Source organism: Cheilinus undulatus, linkage group 20 (genome assembly GCF_018320785.1).
Source record: "Cheilinus undulatus linkage group 20, ASM1832078v1, whole genome shotgun sequence".
Lineage (NCBI taxonomy): Eukaryota > Metazoa > Chordata > Actinopteri > Labriformes > Labridae > Cheilinus > Cheilinus undulatus.
The window spans coordinates 12,432,024-12,455,324 of NC_054884.1; the positions used below are offsets into that span (position 1 = coordinate 12,432,024).

At 38.9% G+C, this 23,301-nt stretch overlaps 1 protein-coding gene across 1 annotated transcript in view; it reads right to left on the bottom strand.

Moving 5' to 3' along the window:
- The window catches only part of LOC121528339 (cytohesin-3-like), a 56,453-nt gene that overhangs the window by 9,241 nt on the left and 23,911 nt on the right, over positions 1–23,301 (bottom strand). The window contains exons 2-10 of the mRNA XM_041815757.1: positions 22,805–22,887; positions 22,421–22,485; positions 19,680–19,746; positions 19,390–19,508; positions 14,776–14,856; positions 14,568–14,680; positions 9,532–9,680; positions 9,269–9,380; positions 2,998–3,074 (exon numbers count right to left, since the gene is read on the bottom strand). Of these exons, the coding sequence (XP_041671691.1) occupies positions 2,998–3,074; positions 9,269–9,380; positions 9,532–9,680; positions 14,568–14,680; positions 14,776–14,856; positions 19,390–19,508; positions 19,680–19,746; positions 22,421–22,485; positions 22,805–22,887 (866 nt within the window). The remainder of the gene's footprint in view (positions 1–2,997; positions 3,075–9,268; positions 9,381–9,531; positions 9,681–14,567; positions 14,681–14,775; positions 14,857–19,389; positions 19,509–19,679; positions 19,747–22,420; positions 22,486–22,804; positions 22,888–23,301) is intronic.

Consider the following 23,301-nt stretch of genomic DNA (forward strand, 5'->3'; position numbering starts at 1 on the left):
CCTATGAGATTGCTGAAGCATAAAAAAGAAGCATAAAAAATGCAAAAAATGTTTCTGTAAAATGAAAGAGCAAGTGCAACAGAGTTTGAAAACTCTATATAAACTCAATATAGAAGTGAAAAAATGCAGTTCCTTGAGAGACCACTAAAGGCTGGCTGCAAAAGCCCCAGGTGTTCCATTAACACCATGTTAAAATGCCTTGCCAGCATATCTCTATCAGAACACACTCTACAGGGGTGAATTTTTTTACAACTCACATCTTTTGATTGTAATACAGCTGAGATTTGTGTATAGATGGAGCTGTGGCTAAAGCTTAGCACACGCTAAAATACTTTTAAAATCTTCAACATTTTTTTTTTTTTTAGGTTTATTTTTGGGCATTTTGTGCCTTTATTTGGTAGAGGAGAGGACAGTGGATAGAATCAGAAACAGGGAAGAGAGCAGGGAGAGACATGCGGTAAGGGGCCTCAGGCCGGATTCGAGCCCGGGCCGTCTGCGTACATGGGGCCCGCGCCTTATCCATTCTGCCACCTGCGTCCCAATCTTCAACATTTTTGAAAATCTGAGAGACCCCAAACATGTGAAACACACTTTAGGAAGCTAAATGTGGTTAGCTGTTAGCTACCTGCCACATCAGTTGTGATAGCAGTTTCATTCCACCTTCTCTCCCTGTAAGCTTAACTGTGGTTTGTTTTACAGTATGTACACGTTGTATGTTGTTGCCACAAATCAGCAAGTTGGTCCTCCATTTCTGATGTTCATTTAACTTTATGCTTTGTGTTGCCATAACTTGTGGTAGCTGTCATTCCCATTTTAGTCAGCTTGCTTCCTGATTGGCTATCGTTCCATTCCACATAACAATCCACACAATGCCTTCCCAGTTGTCTTTAGTGTTCCCCGCACACAACAGGATTTCTGACTGTCAGTAATTAACATGGTTAATATTTACAATTTCAGATCAAAGCATTGAAAATTGGTCTAAATAATCATTCAAATCATCAAATATTCAGGTTTTTGCTGACTTTGGTCAGAATGGGGGAATAAGACCAAAATCAGCACATTATCTTGTAGTGTGTACCTCACTTTAGGTGATTGCATGGCTGCTGTTTGCAAGGTGGCTAAAGGCCTGCCTCAGCTCCACGTTTTATGCCTTATAGGCGGACCAAAGGCTGGTAAAGACTGCATTTCCACTAAGACCACCACCATTCTTGGCTTCATAGCTCCACTTCCTCCATAGCTTTTTATGAAAGCAAAATAAATGTATATGTTTGGAGGTGGCTATGTCCAATATCCCTCTGGATAATTCTTGGACAGGTGATTGTTGTTGCACCTTTGGATTGTTCAGTCTTATTTGCACTGCATGATCGTCTAAAGCCAGGTGTACACCGTGCGAATTTCAGTGATAAATTTTGAGTCTTGTGACTCACTAGGAAGTCAAGCGGACTTTCAGTTCAGATCGGGGGTCATTTGTCACATTGTGTACAGAGGGATACGACAGCCAACTATGACCCGATTGAAACCTGACCAGCTGCTCCAAACTGGTCAGATGGATTTCTGATAGGGTTATATGGTATGGGAGAGTAGAACCACAAGCAGGATCCTCAACTTGGGGGATTTTTTTCTTTGTAAACAGGGAGACAGCATCTTAAATCCTCATGTCAACAGCAGGACCCCGCACTGTTACAATATAGGAAATTAACAAGTAGGAAATATTCCTACCCAGAGACCTCCAGCTGGTGATGCTGTTTGTGTATGTGGGATAGCGATAGAAAGAGAGGATATGACTTAAACCTCAGTGTGTGAGACTTTTTCTGAGGAAATTCCACAGATTTTTGTCTCTGTCTGTCCCTACTTCACTTGTACAGTGTGAGCACTCAGGTGGTGCATGACCATCAGACAGGAATTGTGTGAGCACATAAACTGTGCACGATGGTCACACAGTGTGAGCTGACATTCAGCCACGACTGTTAGAGAGTCAGCTTGAAATTGCACAGTGTATGCCAAGCTTAAGTTAGGGTGAAATGTCAGCTCCAACTGCACAACTGAATTGTGTACAATGCACAGCTACAGCTCATGATTTCTGTGCTCACATTGTCCCAAACGAAACTGGGTCAGAAGAAGGTTGAAGTCAAATCTGTGTTTCAGTTTTCTCATGAAAAAGCTCAAATATAAACTTTGCAAACCTGCTATCATTCACACATACAGGAGCGGCTAGTCTCCCTTACAGCTGAGGTCTGCTGCTCTTTTGTGCCATCAAGTCCCTTGTTATAGCTTTTCATCAGCATAACAGGCATGCCTGCAGTTTTTATGGTGATTTCAGACGGGGCATTGGCTTGCGGCTCTGCTCTCACTGTTCAAGTGTATGTAGTTACACGCCCAAATACAGAAAATGCTAGAAATTCACCCAACCAGTGCGGTAGCAGCAGATTTGGCTGTGATCGGCAGTTGCACAACTAATGATCAGCTGAAATTTAGTCCATCTTCAGGATCAGTTATGTGGCTAAAAATGAGGTCTGAATCAGGCTGAAATCATACAGTATACGCCCAGCTTAAAGTAACCAGAATACACTATACAGCCATAGCTCTTGGTCAAGAACTAGTCCTGCAGAATAAACAATAACAAAACAGCTATTTGAAAGTTATACTTTGGTACAAATTCCCTTAAAATACCGATAAGTCTCATTTATCAGCGCTACTATGATTTTCTTTGGTTTTGGACAAAGTCAGGCTCATCGTTTCCAGTCTAAGGAGTAAAAACTAACCCTCTGTAAACTGTAGCTGAAGAGATTTGAGACTAGTAATAATCTTCTAATTTAACTATCTGCCAAAAGAAAGGGTAAACTACTCATTCAATTTCCATGCAAACTTGCTTTTTTATTGCTAATCTGCTGAAGATACTGATGTAATATGCAGTCAGGTTGACATCCCAGATTTAGCTTTAATGTGCGGATGATGCAATCCTTTCAGTCACAAACACACATCAATCTGCCCACTTACTGTTGTGTATTCAAAGTAATAGAGGCAGTTGTCAGTCAGAATAAACCACCGTCTCTTCCACGTCTTCACTCTGCCGCCTGCAAAGAAAAAAACACAACATTTGAGTTCAAACTGAGGGAGGGGGGGGCATGTCGAGGCTAACCTGGTGGAGACCCCACTCCACGTGCCACATGTGGTTCTGATCATCAGTTTTCTGCGTTATTAGGCTCAATCAACGGCTGGATTCCCCCTCCAGTACCCCCTCCTCCTAGTCTCGAGAGATTGACGCCTGGGGGCTCTGCAGTGTGGGGGCTTATGAAAACTGTTCCCAGACATGTACAAAGCACAGACATGTGAAAACTAAAGCAGGATTGAGTACGGTTACACATCTGATCATGGGACTACAACAACATTCTGAGACACAATCTCCCCATCTGCCACCATCATCAGATACAAGTAGATTACTGGGATTATTGGATTTTCTGTCAGTGATGCAATGAAATATTTACCTATGTTATAATACATAAAATAACATGGCTAATGTCAGAGTATCGTCTGCAGCATGTGTGCAATAATAAGTTTGCTGACTTCACAGAAAATGCTCCAAGCAGCCATTACTGATGTAATCAATATGTAATGTTCACTTGACCCAGATTTCCTTTCTATACTGAAAGCTACAGTAAAACATGACAGCTACATTATTTATGAGCAGTGTTTACATCAAGGTACATCCCATAGATTTGACCTAACTTAAAAAGGAATAGGTACAAATACTCCACCTTTGTTGAGGGAGTACAAAACATTTATTTTATCTGCAAGTTTTGCCACAAAGCATTTTATCCTGCTTTACCATATGTTTAATTTCATCCTCAAAAACCAGACATTTGGATTCCAGCCATGTTTTTATGTTTTAATGCCTCTTTGTCAATCACTAAGTATTATTGAGCAAGGGATAAAAATGTTTCCCGTGAGTGTAATTTAATCCAAAGGTTATTTGTTGGATGTATCTGAGATCGTAAAATGCAGAGCAGCCACAACACTGCACAATGATGGGTCATTTATCCTAAAGGAGTATTGATCAGATGGATTGTTAGTCAGTTTACATGCCGAACACTTAAAAGAATTAGACACCAGTGAAGTCAGGTCCTAGTTCTTTCATATGACTCATCCCTGGATACAATTAAAATCTTCACCAACAAAGAAAATTAATATTTGAGCTCCCCAAAAGTGAAACCAAAGCATTTAGAGCTCCAACTACTGACTGCATAATCTACGCTGTGAGCACATAAATCGTCTGCGATGGTTGCGTGCTTTAAGCATTTCAGTCGTACAGTGTGAGCTGGCATTCTGCCACAACTGTCATAGAGTCGGCTTGAAATCATACTTTTATAGTTTACTGCACAACTATGGCTCTAAATGATTTTACCAGCGCAAATGTTATTGCTATTAGGACTTTGGGTTCACTTTTTTAGAATGGGAGAAGGTCTTGACATGTGGTCTATCTTTACATATAGTTAATAGTTAATTTACAGACGGTGTAAAAAAAAATAAAGGTCCAACAGAGATGTCATCTATGTTACTGCTCTGCAGACAGTAAGCCTTCTAATAAACTATGAAAATGTCCAAAGAATTATACAGGGCATGCTGTTCACACTGAATGAAGGAGGACTCAGGCACAGCAGCAGGCTCACTCCTTGCTAATAGTATGGCGTAATGAGAGCTTATGGAGCTTCACAAGCAGTGCAGCAGTATGCCATATTGAACAATCTGGCTGGCAGAGTGCTTCATTCAAACTAAAAGCAAATCTTCTCTCATTAAGCAGGGACGCTGCTGATGGAGCTAAAATTAGTGAGGAATTTACTAATGAGATAAATGATGTGGGAAATGCAGCTGGTGGGATTAAAAGCAAAAAAGGGAGCTGTGTCCTTGCAGGAAGAGGTTGAAGCAGGCAGTGGTTGATTTTCAGGTCAGTAGGAGACGAACACAGGTAGAGAAACTTAAAGTAAGCAAGGGTAACCTTAACTTAATGTCACAGCTTTAGGTATGCATCCCCACAGTGCACACTCTAGCAGCCCATTCACTAGAGCTCCAGCATGACTGTCCATTTTAAAACACGTTTAAACAGGAGCTGCATGAGGCGCAGGGCAGTGGGAGGAGGCCATTTGAGCTGAACTTTTGATGAGATGGTGCAGAGTAGTAGTATTTGGAAAAAAAATATTAGTGAACAAGGAATGTTTTATTTCAAGCATTATTTTAGAGTCATTGCCAAGAACAGGCTACAAAGTTTGACACCATCCAGTCTCATGATTATATGCTAAAATCAAAATTAAAATGTCATGGCTGGCCAATCAGTTTAGAATACAATAATTCAAAGCTAAAAATGAAACTTAAGTTTATGCTGGTTAACAAATCTTAGCCTTTATGCTAAAATTATGCAAACATTAAAGCTCCTAGCTTGGTTAGCTTAGCACCGAACAAATCCTACACTTTAAAGCTAAAATACTGGTTATATTCAAGCTAGCAGGTTGATTAGCTTAGCATAAAAAATACTCATCTTAAATGCTGAAAGGACACTTGTATACATCCTTATAGTGTGTAGAATTGGCATGAAAACAAAAAAATTAATCATATGATACAAATGAAGCTATTTGTTAAGCTAGTAGCTCCGTTAGTTTAGCACTGAAAAAATTCTAACCTTTAATGTTAAAATAATGCTAGCATTTAAGCTAGTAGCTTGGTTAATTTAGCAAGGAACAATAAAAAAACAAACTTCAATGCTAAAATGAAGCTAACAGTATAAAGTTAGAAACTTGGATGGCTTAGCATCAAACAAATACTAACCTTCAATGCTAAAATTACGTTTCTATTTAGGCTACCAACTTGGTAAGTTTAGCAAATAGACTACTAACTTTTAATGCAAGAGTTCTTCTTACATTTAAGCTTGTGGGTTTGTGAGCTTGGCATAAAACAATTACTAATGTTTAATGCAACAAATTGAAGCTAACATTTAAGCATGTAGCTGGTTAGCTTAGAAGAGAAATAAAAATACTAAACTTTAAAGCTAAAAATTATGCTTACATTTACGCTAGTAACTTGGCTAGTTTAGCGTAGAACAAATACCCACCTTAAATTTTCTAAAATGGTGCTCATATTTAAGCTAGCAGCTTGATAAGTTTAGTAAAACTGCTACTAACCTTAAATGCAAGAATGGCACTAAAATTTAAGCTTGCTGCTTTGTTAGCTTAGCATACAACAGTTACTAACCTTTAATGCGGCAAAATGAAGCTCACATTTAAGCATGGACCTGGTTAGCTTGGAAAATAAAATAAATACTTACCTTAAATGCTAAAATGATGCTTACATCATTTAAGTAGCTTGCTCATCTTAGCATAGAATTATTACTTACTTTTAAGGCTTAAAATCAAGCTCTGATTTAAGCTAGTGGTGTCGTTCAATTAGTAAAGAATAAATGTGACCCTTTAATGTTAAAAATTAAAGCCAACAGTTCAGTTAATATCTTAATCTTTTAAGCAAACATTTAACCAAAACATGTTAAATAGTTAAAGAGAATTTTGGGAGGGCAGATTTTGTTGACATTGGACCTATGCAGGCTTGCTCTTACCTATTTGCTTAAATAGCAGCCAGAAATTTGACCCACCACAGGGTAGACTGGCTTTGGTTCTTCAGTTTGCTACCATTTATGAATTTAATCAGCATACTCTTAAAATATTTTATCAATTCTCTAAAGATTTACAAATTAATTCTAATTGTCTTGATCAGTACAGATGATTAGCCAATACTTGTGCTAGTGCTAATGGGGATCCTAAAAAAGAAAGAAAGAAACCTGATGTCAAATATCACTTTGTAAGATGCTTGCATTACACTTGCAGGAAATGCAGAATAAAATGAAGTCCCATTCTTCTTGGTTTTCATGTCTAAAAGCCTTTTGATGACTTTATTCAATGAAGACTGCTGTTGTAATTACTTGTCATATATTCTTTCGACACTATGCTTTGCACAGACTAGAAAGATATCAAAAAGGCTCTTGCACGTGGCACTGCAGTCTGATGAGGTCAACAGTTACTCATGTGGAGGCTTCTTGGGAGAAAAATTAGTGACCTGCTTGTGCACCGACTGAGACGAGCCCTGTGCGTCATTCAGCTACTCTGGAGGCACAGGAGGAGACCAGCCAATCCCCATGCAGAACGAGAGACCACTGACCTCCAACTCGACTTGCCTTTAAATGAGATAACCCATCACATCACGATGTTGGTCTATTTGCTCAATAACTACTCTAAATAACATAAGCCAATTACATGAAGTGGCTGGCATGTTCAGGGGCCCGGCGTGTAAGGGGAATAATGGCAGCCAATGCCAGAATGAGGGACTCTGTTATGAGAGGATGGAGGAAGGAGTGTTACCTACCTCCTAATACAGAGATTTAAGGAGGAAGAGCCATCACAGAACAGAATGAAAGAACAGAAAAAAGTTGAGGGGTGAAAAGTTAGAGGGAGGGATTGAACAAAAAAAACACACACAATGTTTTAAAAACAGACACAACAAGCAGAAAAATTCTTATGCCATAGAGACATAAGGTGAAAGTGTAATCACAAAAAAGCAAGCTTTAGGTAAGAGGAAAGGAGAGACAAAAAACAAAGAGTAGAGGCAACACCATGAAAAAAAAGATTAGCAATATTAGCTGGCATCATCTTGAAGGTTGACATTTTTCAGGCAAAAGGGGCAGAAATAAATCAGAAAAGCAGGTATAAAGCTAATAAACCAGCTAATAAAATCAGCTTTTGGCCTGAAAACCCCCTTCCAACCAAAGCCAGTCTGATTCACATATGGTTTTATAGATCTTAAATGCAGGTGTTCAATGGGGAACTCTGAATGGGGAGTGATGCAGGCTGCAGGCGTCTCTGAGCCGCTATTATCAATCAGAAATGTTCATTTTTAGTTTTGTATTAGTTTAATTTGTTGTTGTTGTCTCTGCCGAAGCCTAGCCTAGCTTCCCCTGGCGATCTCTTTAAAGGGGCATAGCATGCTGAAATCTCTAGAGGCTAGTGCCACTACTATTGACAAGAGCCTTATATGACCCATCTTCAAAAATAGTGAAATATCCCTTTAATGCACGAACAGAGAGAGCATCCGCTTGACTGTAATTGCAACTTAAGAAACAATCTACCTGACAATATAAAAAAACTAGGGCTGAGACTTTATCGCGTTAATTGAGATTAATTAATTACAAAAAAAATAACGCATTTAATCTCAATTTATTTTTGCGCTCCAAACAGCACGGAACGTTTCTCATTGCACAAGTTCCCAGTATACCAGTAATACTGATGCACAGGACACAACACGACAAACACCATGGAAACCGATAAAAAGTCGTTGCTGGGTTTGGTGGGTGGAAAATTTAGTTTTAAAAAACTACCGGATGGACACCTGGATAAAAGCACAGTTGTGTGCAAATTGTGCAAGAAAGAATTTGCCTATCACCGGAGCTCTTCTAGCCTCCGCTGCCACCTCAATGCCAAACATGCTGCAGCTAGCACAGACAACGTTCCTAGTTCGAGCAGGCAGTGTCGCCAATCCACACTCGACAGGATGACTGGGTTCAAAGCCAAAATGAGTAAGTCCACAACTGACAAATTAACAAACTCACTGGCAAAATGGATTGAAGTGGACTGTCGACCACTCTCAGTGGTAGAAGATAAGGGGCTAGAAGCGGTGCTACAGATAGCGTCGTCTGACCCAAATTATGAACTGCCATGCAGAAAGAAAATTTCAAACAATGCAATCATAATGTTCCTTTTTCATATTACCCTTTATGTTAACACTCAGTGATGAAAATCAACACGATTTTGTTGTTTAAGCTCATTTGTCTATTCATTGATTCAGTCATATACCAAAATTCATTGAAACTGAAAAATGTTGCTTCTTGTGTCAAATGATATGCGATTAATTGAGATTAATTAATTACAAAGCCTCTAATTAATTAGATTAATTTTTTAATCAAGTCCCACCACTAAAAAAAACAGATTGTTTCCTAAGCAGGGGGATGACATGTTAGTCTGTAAACTCTCATTTCTGTCTCATTCATCATTTTTGCCCAAGAGCTGTCAGCCTTTAACATGGTCACCTGATAGCCAATCACAATCAAGCTCAACAAATCAAACAACACAAACACTTAACATGATGACAATGAGGATAACTAATCATTAGACCGATGGTAAGGCTCTGCTGACATTAACAAACATAATACTGTTTTTGTGACAGTGAAAGCACATACCAAGCTTTAGGAGCCAGCCTTCTCTGTCGGGGTTGAAGAATGTGTGCGTCAGATCATTCCCATCATCCTCTGGGATTTTGAATGGCTCGTTTTTGATGCTGTCATAAAGATTCTGCAGACAGGAGAGGTAGACTATCAATCCAAAATGGAAACAATGAAGGAGATGTATCATTTTTACGGAGTAGGTGTTGACAGAGCAGTCGCAGTGATCAATCATGTCATGTACACAAACACATAATCACCCATTACAGAGAAACCCTCACCCTGAGAAGCTCCTCTGGCAGATCTCCTCCTTCATTGATACCTCTGTTCATTGAGATGAAGCGCTCCACAGGGGGCTTGTCTCTGACGTTGGGGTTGTGTAGGCTGGTGTTCAGCATGATGATAGCGAATGATAGCACGTAGCAGGTATCTAAGGACAACAGAGAAGGGAATCAAAAGCTTTACAAGAGTGTGTGCCTTTTAATAAAACACCATCTACAGTGCATTCAGGAAGTATTCAGACCCCCTTCACTTTTTTCTATTTTGTCATGTTGCAGCCTAACACTACAGTTGAAAATGTTTAAAATCTATACAGAAATGGGGATGCATATGGTCAACTGGTTTCAGGCATTACCCATGTACGTGGGCAGCCCGGGTTCAAATCCAGCCCTATGGCCCTTTACCGCATGTCTCTTCCCTGTTTCCGAATCTATCTACTGTCCTTCTGCTATCTGATAAAGGCATAAAAAATGCCCAAAAATAAAAATCTACAAAAAAAAAAAAAGAAAAAAAATCTACAAGGAAAGCTCAGCTGCCTCCCATTTCTCTTGAGCTTTTCTGACACCTCTAACTGAGTCAATAACTTCCCTCATGGTGCGGAACTGTCTAATACCCAAAGGCATTCTGGGAAAGCTCTGCAGATTAAGTGATAATTGTCAAGCAATTTAATTAAAATGACAAAACAGTCTTGATAGGTGTTGGTGAAATCTTCCCTTACAAAATGGGATGACCCTTCTAGACCCTGAAATGCTGTAGTGGTCAGCGGCATTTACATAAACGAACAAGATGATAACACACTGAAACATCGAATTAAGATGATACAATGGTTGTCAGAATTTTCAAATCTTATTCACAAAGACACTACCAACATTTCTGCAATACTTTCACCACTTGAGCAGCAACCTTGCTGATGATTCACAAGGCTGAGATATTTCCAATAACACTCAGTTTGGAGTGTGCCTCTGGAAAATATTTGTTTAAAGGCCACGGACCAGTAGCACTTCACACTACCTCTCCATTCCAACCAGAATCAGGACACCCTACCCCTACATGTGAACACACAAAACGTAGCACGAGCCTCAGTAGTAGGGGTGAGGGTATATTAGGAATGAGCCTTAACCACCATATTGCTGATTTAACTGCTCTCTCAATTACTTTTTTCATCATCAATTTTTGAAGGATTTATTGGGCTAATCTTTCAACGTTACCCATGGAAGCTGAAATGAATCCCATCAGCTTCCCTGTTTCCTATCCCTGTGGGTATATGTATAACCAAAGTGTGAAATCCAATATGTTGGACAAAGTCAATGCAAGCAGTGCAGGCTAATGTTCCCACTCAAATACTGCCTGAGGGTTTTGTAATGCATTTAGTGATGGCCTATTTTTTATTTAATGCATTTTAATCATTAAGCTGTAAGAGTTGATGTAACTAAAGCTCAATGCGGATTAACAGGATAACAGTAACTACAGATCACACTTACAGCAGATGCTTTAAGAAGAAGAAAAAAGCAGCAACAAATAAGATACATGCATTATTCAGGAGGTCTCAACCTGGCTGAGTGATACACCGCTGTGTGACAAACAAAGCCTTCAGCTACAACAGTGAACACTTAATAATTAACAATGTTGTGCAGCAACTTATTGTGAACAAGATTGTTAAGGATGTTTGTGGTCCCATTGAGAAAATAGTCCACGTTTTGACAATGTAGTTGAGGGATTTCCTGCTAAGATATTGGTTTTAAAAATTCAAATAAATGGTGGAATAACTTCAAATAGGGATGTTTTGTTTTTAGATGTGTATGTCATTCAGAGAGCAACAATATGCAGGATAAAAGCTTAAAATGTCTGGTTTTAGGATATTTTCCAGATTTCTATGAGGGGAAATCTGCACTTTTTTCTTAACAACAATAAATGATTGACCATCTTTAATTTCCAGAGGTTGTCGTGGCCACTTCCTCTCATCCTGCTCATCAACTTTTTGATTAACTGTCATTCCTTCAGCAGCATTTTTTCTCTCACTGTACTCACAGTGCATAAAGCCTTTTTATAGTGCGTGTGTATAGGAGCAGACAATAGGCAGAGCAGGACAGCCACGACCAAAGTGTGTCAGTAAGAGGAGACAGACAGAGGGGAATGAATGATTCATTTACAGGCAGCCAGTGGCCCGTGTGTGTCTGAACATTAACACGGAGCGGAGAGAAAAAGCCCTGCCTCCCCCCCAGCATGGCTGACTGAGTCTAGAAGTGATGAATTATATTACAGAGAGAATAAACCTCATTTCTACATATCTTTTTGTTTCCTTCTTGCCTCTGCCAGTTTAGCTTTAGATGAAAATTTAGTTAAATAAGGACCATCTTTGACATCAATAATACCAATAAATGCGGCATTTATGTGCAAGAAGAAACCACAGAGTGTATAATGCATGGGCATAATGTCAGTGACCTTGCCTATTTCTTCCTAAGGTAGAGTTTAAAAGCCAAATGATGGCACTTGATATATTTGAAATGCTGCCAAAGAGATGAATGTGCAAATGTATGCAGAATTATTAGCATTTGTATAACTGAACAGGTAAGTTATTAAAAAATAAAGCCACTCTAAGTCTGATCAAATGGGTGTATAAGGGAATCTGGGATGTTTTGCATTTAGCTTCAAGTGGAGGCTTAAAGAACTGCAGCATGAACACCTGAACACCAAGAAAGAAACATAAAAACAAAAGCTCCCACTAAACACTGAATCGCACCTTATGCTGATGACGTCCTATTATATCAACAAAAGCTTTAAAATGGCAGACCGGATGTACTTAGTAAACCAGATGTTTTTAAATGATACACTCTCTGTTGTAATGGTTGATAGTAGGCTTGCAAGATAAATTAGTCTACTTAATTAATCATTTTTTGTAAAGTCAAGTATTTGAGACAGGAAAATCTAGATTTTCTCCAACACAGCCTTTCCCAAACTTCACTAAACTGCAGCTCAAATTTACACCTGAAAACCTTTTGGGGCTCACCAAAAAAACTCTTGTACAATCATAACATTAGACTCAAGCATTTACCTTCATTTATAACATTTTTGTTTCATACACAGTGAATTTCAATGTAAATGCGTTGTTTTAAGAGTCATTTACATTATTCTGAATTAGGGGTAAATACAGAAAAAAAGAAAAATAAAACATACCCCAATGTTTTTATGGTTGGATCACAATCTCAATTTTATCACAATTCTTTTTCAGTCTGGTTTATAAAGCTTATTTTTAATTTATTGGCCAACAAACAAACATATTTCCCACACATATTTTTAAACACACAAAAACTGATTTTAAAGTCAACTCTACAATTTATGTTTTTCTTTTCCAGCCAACCTGTCGGTCAATGCATGTTATAAGTTAAGGGGGGTCAAACAGTTTTCTCCTAATTATTTCAAGTACCAAACATTTCTATATCCCTGCATTCACCATGATAAAATAATAATTAGTAGTGTGTCCTCTTTTGTGTTTTTAAATCTTTTTTTAGTGCACATTTTTCCACAGTAATGTTTATTTTTTTTAAACGTGGACTTTAAGCAGTTTATACAGATAAAGCTTCATACAAGTAGCCTGTTCATGCAATATTATATGAAAGTTACATTAACTTTGTTTATAGAGTCAAACTGAGCTCATAACAGAAGTGGTATTATACATTTTAATATAATTTTGATTGTTATTCATTAAGGGGTCAGGAAATTGTATACGGCCATTATAGTATTAGTGAAGAGAATACCTGAAGAGACAGAGAGCTGCAGGATTGGTTCAAATTCCATGCATGGTTTGTGTAAGTCATGCATCTAAATCACTGATTACATGGTCTAAAACATTTTAAAATAATGACTGACGTTGCTAAATAGCAAACATTACCGTTTCCTCCCTTAAAAAACTCTGGTATCAAAGTTTCACTCATGATTCACTTACCCTGACAAGAATAAGCCTCATTTGAAGAGGTGGAGGAGCTCATCAATAACTTTGTAAAACACTGAGTGAGTAGAATAACATCAACCATAACAATGAAAACATCTGTCTCTGCCACCTTCTTTGTGATACGTAGTCATACAGCAAAGACTCCGGTGCAAACAGAGGTTTGTCTGGTCTCCTCTCATCTGTTAAACTCTCAGGATGCCATCACTTGGGATAGCCAAAGAAGCTTCCAAATTTTGTGCAGATTGTCCCAATAATTGTTCCAGTTTAGAAAACCTGATGCAGTCCCCTTTGGGTCACAAAGAGTTCTTCTTCAGGATGTTTTCTTAAGGGGGAGTGAACGTAGATCTATTCAAGTAGAATGAAATTCTCCCAATCTATCAGCTTTAGCAGATCGCCGATACATTCTAGTTCTACACGATCTAAGATCATACACCCCTACTCTCAAAGTTTCAGTGGAATAAAGTACGACTAATGAGTCACTGCCATCTATTTTGTTGTAATCAGGCATCTGTAAGGACACAATTTCTTCTCTTCTCTGATATTTATCTCTTTAAATGTACTCTGTGGTACTGGGAGTCACCTGATGCATCCAAGCAGACCAACCACAGGGGTTGCAACATGTAGTCACAATTTGGGGAGGTTCACTTTGGGCTGCACATGGTGAGTTCAGCCGTAGTGTCATTAAAATGGATAGGCTCATCCACCACAGTGTATGCTGATAAATATGACTATTTCCAAAGAAAAGTGTTGAAGTGAAACAGGCTTTAAACATGTTTAGTTTTGCTTTCAACATTGATGTTAATTATGCCTTTGCAGTCAGCCTTGAATGAACACTTGAGGAGTTGCTTTTTTTGCACTTTTGCAACAGCTCCATTGACTGACAACAGAGGTTAACACTAGGTCTGAGTCCATCTTTCAAATCTGTTATCAGTTCAGTAACATCACACTGAGATTCCCTTTAAATGGAGGATGACAGTTAAGGTCTATCAATAGAAACTTAAACTCCTCTGAAAGGCTCACGCAGATGTATCAGAACGTTAAGGATCAGAGCTAATGGTTTACTCAACAATAGCCTGCTTTGTGTCTCACCTGTGGACTGGAAGACTCCAGGGTTACACTGGCAGTACCGCGAGGCAAACGCCTCCATCATACGGTCGATCTTCTGGGCTTCACCTGGCAAACGGAAACTCCACAGAAACTGCCTAAAAATTTAAAGCAGAGGAGAAGGGTTACTCTTTGATGCTGCAGGGAGTCATTAAACACAGGACATCTTTTTAAAGTGGATCACTCTGCTGACCTTAAAGCTTGGACGAGGTTGAGGTCTGCAAACTCGTGCAGTTCCACAAAAGCCTGCAGCACCTTGATGTTGAAGTCATCCCTGGTGATAAAGAAGAAGAATGAGAGACATCAGAACACCTGAGAGATGATTTAAGATAACTCTGAGCACAATGCGAGAGGATGGGGTGAGGAAAAACCATTTTTCCCCTATGAAAGCACTTCTCCACGTGAATTCCTGTTTCTCAGAATTCCTGTCATGTTTGTGCTCTTACTCATACCGGATGCTGCGTCTGGAAGCAATTTAAACAGCTGGCCAATGTTGAGTGTCTCTCGGCCCTGAGGGGAGGAAAACGGTGCTGATGAAAAACAGCCAAAAACTGTAACCCACACAGGCTCCTTTTTCAGTCCGAGGTTTGTTTGGCCATCAGAGGAAAAGTCAACAGATGCTTTCAGGCTGTGGTCACAGCTCCTCTGAACATGTTTGCTGTACTGCAAGGTCTGTGATCCAGATCCTGTATTGGCTTTGTTGTGTGTGGTGTTTAAATGAAAACAGAAATTTTCAGACTTTTGTTTGAGGCTGAGATGAGAACAGAGAGTGCTGGCTTACAAAAAATAAACAACAACCTTGTATTGCAATAACAGTCTTGGATTATTTACACGATGACTTATGATCTTTCTGTCTTTCTCTGCAGCTAACTGAAATGAATCCTATCCAATGAGGGTAAAAAAATATCTCAATAGGAGTATTTATTAAAAAGAAATTGACCCACACATGTAAGTGTCTTAGTGTAAAAAAAAACAGTGTATAGTATGCAACAAGCAATAACAGCTTAATTTAGGAGTCAATCATCCCCTCAGCCTGTATCCATCTCCCCCGTCTCCTCTCCTTCCAGCTATTTCTCTTCACTGACTCCATCTCCTCTCCATGTGTCCCCCTCTCTCTGTCACCCTCCTCTTCCTCTTCCTCTCCAGCTCTGCTCAGTGTGTAATGATATGTTCCTGCTCCTTGCATAAGCTCAATTAGTGATAATTACTGAGCGTAAACCGTCAGCCTGTGTTTAAGTGTGATTATCATCGGGTAGGTGGCCTCTTTGATGATGCTCCATGAATAAACCCCTCAGAGCACCCCTCCCCCATCCTTCAGGCTCATTCACAGAAAGAGTGTTTCCTTGTCTCAGTTTCTTCATTGGTCTGTTGATAAACTGTTTTTTTTCCCATTTATTCAGGTAAATAAAATTGATGTGTGTTCACATGCTCAGTAAATTTGCAGACAGTTACAAGAAGCCGAATTTTTGTTTTTTGTCTGAGTTGAATAGAATTTGGATTTTACCCTTTCATTGATTTTATGAATCAATCATGGTCAATATAAATTGGTTTTTGATTTAAAAAATTTCAAAAAATCTTTTTAATGTCAAAATGAAGGCCCAAGCTCCATAATTTTTTACAAAATACATCTGACTGGCCAAAAAATATATAAAAAATTTGGATAGTAATTCTCCTTGAGGAGTTGATGGTGGATGCTGTGATCCAACCAATTGAGAACAGCACTCTATTAAAGGTATTCATCCCCTGTGTCAGTATAATTTGGCTTTTTTGACCAACATAATGATAAAAAATTCCTTTAATGTCAATTTGAAAACAGATTTCTACAAAGTTCGGTCAATTTAATAAAAAATACGTAATGCTATATAAGTGACTGCATAAGTATTCACACCTTTAAGTCAATATTTAGCAGATGCATCTTTGACTGCAATCACAGCACTGAGTCTGTGTGGATAGGTCTCAGTCAGGCTTGCATATCTGGATGCTGAATTTTACTCCTTTGTTCTTTCCAAAACTGCTCAAGCTCTGTCAGATTGTAAAGGGATCAGGTGTGAACAGCTCTTTTCAAGTCCAGCCACAAATTCTCTCTGGATTGAAGTCTGGACTTTGACTTGGCCACTCCAGAAAACTCACCTTGTTGTCTTTAAACCATTTCTGTGTAGCTTCAATGTATGCTTCAGGTCATTGTCTTGCTGGAAAATACATTTTGCCACACTTATTTTAACCTACCTTTACCAGCCTTTCAGGGTTGGCAAGGCCGGCTGCTGAGAAGCAGCCCCACAGCATGATGCTGCCACCACCGTGCTTTCACTGTGTTTGGTGCCCTCCTAACATAGCCTCTTGTCTGATGGCCACAGAGCACCATTTTGATGTCATCAGCCCAAATAACTCTTGTCTGCTTAACCATCGAGTCTCCCAAATGCCGTTTGCCAAACTTTAGTCAAGACTTATTTTTTTTTCTTCAACAGTGTCTTTCTCTTTCCCACTCTCCCATAAAGCTTTGACTGGTGAAGAACCCAGGCAACAGTTGTATGCAGAGTCTCTCCCATCTCAGCTGCTGAAGCTTGTAAATCCTTCAGAGTAATCATAGGTGTCTTGGTGGTCACTCTCACTAGTCTCCTTCTTGCACACTTGCTCAATTTGTGTTTACAGCCTGATCTGGGCAGGTTTGCATGTGCCATTGTCCTTCCATTTCTTGATGATGGATTTAACTGAACTCCAGGGGATGCTCAGTGCCTTGGAATTTTTTTGTATCAATCCCTTGACTTATACTTTTCAATAAGCTTTTCTCTGAGTTATCTGGAGTGTTCTTTTGTCTTCAGAGTGCAATGGTAGCCAGGAATACTGATTAATTAGTAATTAGACCTTCCAGACACAGGTGTGTTTATATCACAATCACTTATTTTACGTTACATATTTTTGTTAAATTGACATTACTTTATAAAAATCTGTTTGCACTTTAACATTATAAAGTTTTTTTGTTACTTTTTTTGTTTAAAAAAGCCTAATTATATTGAACATTATTGATTCATAAAATCAATAACAAGGTAAAACATCCACTTACAAAATGACAGAAACAGAGCAAAAGCAGCTTATGTATTTATTTTGTTTAAAACTATATATTTTTGGGGGGGGGGGGGGTTATGCCTTTATTATAGAAAGGACATTGAATAGTGAGAGAAACCAGCAAGGCTCAACTGAAACCTTTGCTTTCCCATATGTCACCACTATATTTGCACAATCTTAGACAGTGAGGAAGAGTCTGCCTGCAATTTTTGAGAAATCAAAACTGTAGATTGCCCAATATTTGGTGCCTAGGACTTCTATTTTCATTGCAGTGATAACAAACAAGTATCAGAACTGGTATTTGATTTTTACTAATAATGAACATGCTTTTAAAATGAATAAAATAAATAAAATGCTAATTACTCATTAAGACTAATTTCAAATTGATAACTTTGTGGTAATTCAGTTTATAGCGTTAGTTCAGGCTGGTCAAGAAGTCAAACATTGCCATATAATTGAGAACACGCAAGCCCTTGTTGGCTGACAGCCAGCTGGTTGACTCTAAGCATGCTACTGGCTAATCATACTCAATGCTGCTACATTTAAACTGCTCTAACCCAGCTATGCTTTGCTGCTCCACCTGCAAGCTGCTTTTTCAACCCTCCTCCACCCCAGCTACTCCTTTATTCTGCTTATGATGTAATCAGTGACATTCTGTTATTACTGCTGCCTGCTCTGCTCTGGGGTTTTTGCTGCTTCTCTCCCTGCCTCAGACTTTCCTTCTAGGCACAGGAAGAGCAGGAACGTGGGCTGTTCCTGTTTGATGCTCTCCATGTAGGCTTGTGGAAGGGCAGGGGGATCCCAGAACAGATCCACATCAAATATAAATAAAAGCAATGAAAGCAAATTAATAACTGCTAATAAAGAAAATATTTATAACCGGATATCGTGTGTGTTTCTTGACAAAATGGTCCTGACTGACTAACTGTCAGTTGTTCTCAAACATTTAAACAATCTTTTTAGGAAACATTAGTCCTGAAATCTGTTCACTTATTTTTAAAAATCAACTTAAACTTTCTTTTTATAATGATATCGTCTTAAAATATAACGTCTTAAAATTATCATGTTAAAAACTTAGCATGCGGCCCAGCCCTACCTCAAATTTTCACAAGCAAGGAATAAACAGAGGCCCAATAACCTTGACTCGAAGACCTTCAAAATACAGTCAGCTCATCCCTGAGTTCGAGTGGACATTTGTCCAAAGTCTGAAGAAAATCCTTCAAAGCAATCTTCATACAATCCATGCACAAGCATGGCCTGGACAGACAAACAACCTGAAACCATAATGCCTCCAGCCCTTGCTGTCACCACCACAGAGGAATAGCATAACAGTACTTTAACTTGAATGCAGATGATGAATCAATTGAAAAACAACAAAGCTGTGCCTCATAAATCTAAAACACTACCTCTGATCTGCAGCCTCCTTTTCCTGTTTTTGATTCAGTGTATTTTGTCCTTTTTTGCCTCTAGTCTGACCTTCAGATAACATCATTCATCTCACTATCTGCAGTGCTTCCCTTCGTCTTCATTATCCAGCAGTCTGGACTAAGAGATGAGGAGCTGGACTGCCCTTTTTACTACCAGTTATAATTCAATGTTGGTTGACTGTGACAAGACACCCACGCCGACTCAAAGATTCATTCTGGGGCTGGGGCACAATCATATAATAAATACAGCCCATAATGTCTTTCTCTAATCACTGAGGGAACATTAATCTAATATAAGTGGGGGGTCTCTGTCTCACCGCTCGCCCAAGTAGTCTCCAATGACGGTTTTGTTGAGGCCCTCGCCTTTGTAGAGGAACTGTGCAATGTCTTCAGGAGTGTGCTGGAGGAGGTCGTTCTCCAGCAGGAACTGGATTCCCTGGAGACAGAGCGGGGGAGAAAACGGGAAGGCTGTTCATCAGAGGAGGGATGATGGGAAATGACAGGGGTTCATGGCTGAAAACGGATCGCTCTTTTAAGGTAGCTCCGGTAAAACTGTTTCATGGATACGCTAGAGGCTTTGTGACGACAACATGAGCACACACTGTACCTTCTTTGGATCCATGTTGAATTTTTTCCTGCCCATGGCGATCTGTTTGTTTCTCTGGGAGGTTTTACTGCAACACAGAGACATAAATGTACAAATCACACCAGGAAATCTTCAAAAAATTAACAAATAGAGGTGGATGAATGGCACAAAAATATTATAGCTCACTGTAGAGACTTCAAATGTGTTTTAAACGCAGTCCATATAGCGGCAGATGCGTGGACAGAGCAGACCTGACCTTAATGACAAACAGCACTCACACTGTTTATGTATGGAGAACATGCCTGACTGATTTATAATGGTCACACATGCTGCATATTGACTGCCAATGTTTGCTTTATACAGCTGCTGCCTGAACCACATTCACAGCCTATTATACACAATATACTGTATATAATGGTGTTAACATTTTAACCAAACAAAAGGTGTAATAAACCAATATTTGCTCAGGAAAAACTACCAGATAAAAATGTCCACCTCATGTGTGCTTTCATAAAAGTCTGTCTGGAGATGTTGTCAGCTTGTATCTGTCAAAAAAAAAAAAAAAAAAAAACTTTGACGTGTTTGAGCAATCATGCAAATCCTAAAGACAACTGGGATAAAAGCAATGACTCAACTGAGAGTCATAATTCGGTTAGTGGTTATTCGTGACTGAAGGCAAAACTTGTACTGGTCTTATTTAGGGCTGTAGAGGTCATCTTCTATGTTGCTTTTCTGCATCTTAAGGAGCCAAAAATATTCTAAAGATAACTGTTACACATGATTTAGCTTTATAAAGACTATTTTAAGCAATTAATAGCATTCATTATTTCCCTCACAGTCCATCCGTATTCACAATCAGTGTAAAACTCCTCTAAGAGAACCTCAACCCTGGCTTAAAACAACCTATCAAGGACTTGTAGCCTTAAAATGATTTGGGAGAATCCTCAGAGAAACTCTAAGTCTGAGGAGGCAAGGTTGACTCACATTCTAAGTGTGACAATTTCTTTCATAAGCTGTCATTGGTTGATCCAAATAAGGAAACAAAAAGTGATCTTTGAGTAATAATGGTCATATGACTGTGAAACTGATTAGCTAAATCAAAGAATCAAGTCAAAATGTTGCCATCATGCCTCATTTTGCAATAAAGAAAGATCAGAGTGGATAGAAATTCTTAGATCAGGGCTTCTCAACCTTTTTGAGCCCGCGACCCCAAAAATAAAGGTGCCAGAGACTAGGGACCCCCGCTGTACCTGAAGGTGATTGAACAGAGCCATGCACAATCAAGGACTGTCAAGTGCAGACAAGGCTGTCTATAACGGGGGATAAATGGAAGAGCTTTCTTGGATCCAGCCAAACTGGGGGCCCATGGAGTCAGCAAAATCACGGTTCATAGTAAAGTTAAGCTGTGATATGAATATTTTATATTTAACCTGAATAATAACTACTCTTATCAAAGGAACAAATATATTTTTAGCCATTTGTGTTGTAGTTTATAGCATCTTAAAAATGTAAATCCCTTTTCTTAAAAACAGAATTAAAATGGGTTAAAAATGTAAAACAGATGGTGAAATGGGAGTTTAAAAGTATCAGAAAGGGTTAAAGTGGCAAAAAGAGGCATAAAAAGTGGTAAAAGAGGATTAAAATGTGGCAAAAATGTGTAGAAAAATTCATGAAATTGTAATTCAAAGTATGAAAAAGTGGTTTAAACTGGCAAATACGGGTTACCTGAGGCAGAAAATTAGGTAGACATTGACAGAAATAGGTTAAACTAACAAAAATAGGCATAATGAGCAGTGAAATGTGGTTAATATGGGCAAGAGTGGGAGTATAAAGTGGTAAAAGGGGTTAATAGTGGTAATGATGGGTCAACAGAGGCAACAATAGGTGGAAAGTGGCAAGAATTGGTTTAGAAGTGGTAAAAACAGGCAGAAAAGAGTGGTGGAAAGGGTTTAAAATTTAAAAGTAAGAGTGTCAAAAATGTTTTAAAATTGGCAAAACTTGGTAGGAAAAGGTGAAGAAAATGGGTTTAAGTTTGGCAAAATGAATGTAAAGTGGCAAAAGTGGGTAAGAAAGGTAAGATGGGTCCAAACTGTGCAGAAATTGATGAAAGGTGGCAAACAATAGAAACAACATTGGGGGGATTAAAATCCTTTTAAAATTAATCTTAATTATAAAGTGCTCCTGGCTGCAAGTAAGAAGGCCATTGCACGGAAATGGCTGAAGATAAATTTGCCATCAAGGAATGACTGGATTACCATTGTTAACGAGATACAATGTATGGAGAGACTGACCTTCAACCTAAGATTGCAGGCTGAACAGTTTACTAAATACTGGGAAAGGTGGACATAATATTCTTTAACATGTAACTCATTGTATGTGTGAAAGATCACTCCACTTTGCATTAATGTATGGCCTATGTCACCCTTGTCAACCTGTCTGTTCACTGATATTTTCTATTTTTCTGTTTCTATGCTTTTTTGTTTGTCCTTTATTGTTGGAAAACAAGAAAACTTGAATAAAAAGAAAGTTTCAAAAAATTAATCTTAATTTCTTTAAGGCATCTGGTGACCCCCTTCCCCACAAGAATATTTCTTCAGTAAAAGGCTGTAAAGTAATGCGGGCTGGTCTAAGCCATGAAACTCCAGGGCTGAAATGTTTAATTTAAAGCTTTTATTATAAAGCTAACAAGCACTTGAAGCCGTACTAATTAAAGAGAAGGTGACAAACATGTATGGTTCAACAGCCTGACTGCAGTGACTTACCTCTCTCCTACACACGTCAACTGCTCGATCTCCGTCATGACCTCGGCTATCTCAAACTTCAACCTCTGAAAGAATCAAGAGAGGCATGTTTCAGTCTGGGTTTCTTTAGCGAGCTGATGCAGATGTACAGGAAAGAGATGCAATGCCCACAGAAGAAAAATAATTGATATATATGAGTAAATGAAAGGATTTACTGTAGTCATTTGCAGCATGTACTGCATGCAAACAAAGCTTTAGAATTGCATTAAATAGGCAAAAGGTCAGAAACTAAAACAGGTATATACTGTGCTAAATTTTAAATACCAAGTGGTGCTATAAATACATCACACTGCTTCCTGTATGCTTCATTGTATTGTATATATATATATATGTCAAAACACTCACCTCAATATCGTCGAGCAGCTCTCTCTTCCTGCGTCTGATGTTTGACAGCTCATCCCTCTCCTCCAGGGACAGATCCTCGGGAACTGTAACACATGACAGAGAAAACACAGCTTAACTCTCATTTGTGCACAGCTCACATCCCTGTACACACAGCGCTCAGTGCAGATGAGAGACAAAAGTAAAGTGACAGGGCTTCTGCTGCCGCTGCAACGACTGTTTCACCTTATTCAGCTGCAGCGGCAGATATCAAGAGGCTGCATGTTCGCCTTAATTAACAACAAAGGGAGAAGGCGAGGGGTCTTAATTATTCCACTTGAAAGTGTTATGTGCCTTCATTCCCTCCTTCTCTGCTTGGCTCTGGGGAAAATTCTATTAATAAAACCAATCCAGATTAAGTTTTCTTTCATTAGAAGTGAATTTAACACGGCCCACGACCCTGATTCCCAGGCCGTGAGGGTGTCAGAGCTCCAGGCGTACATGAGCACAAGTTTAGTGTA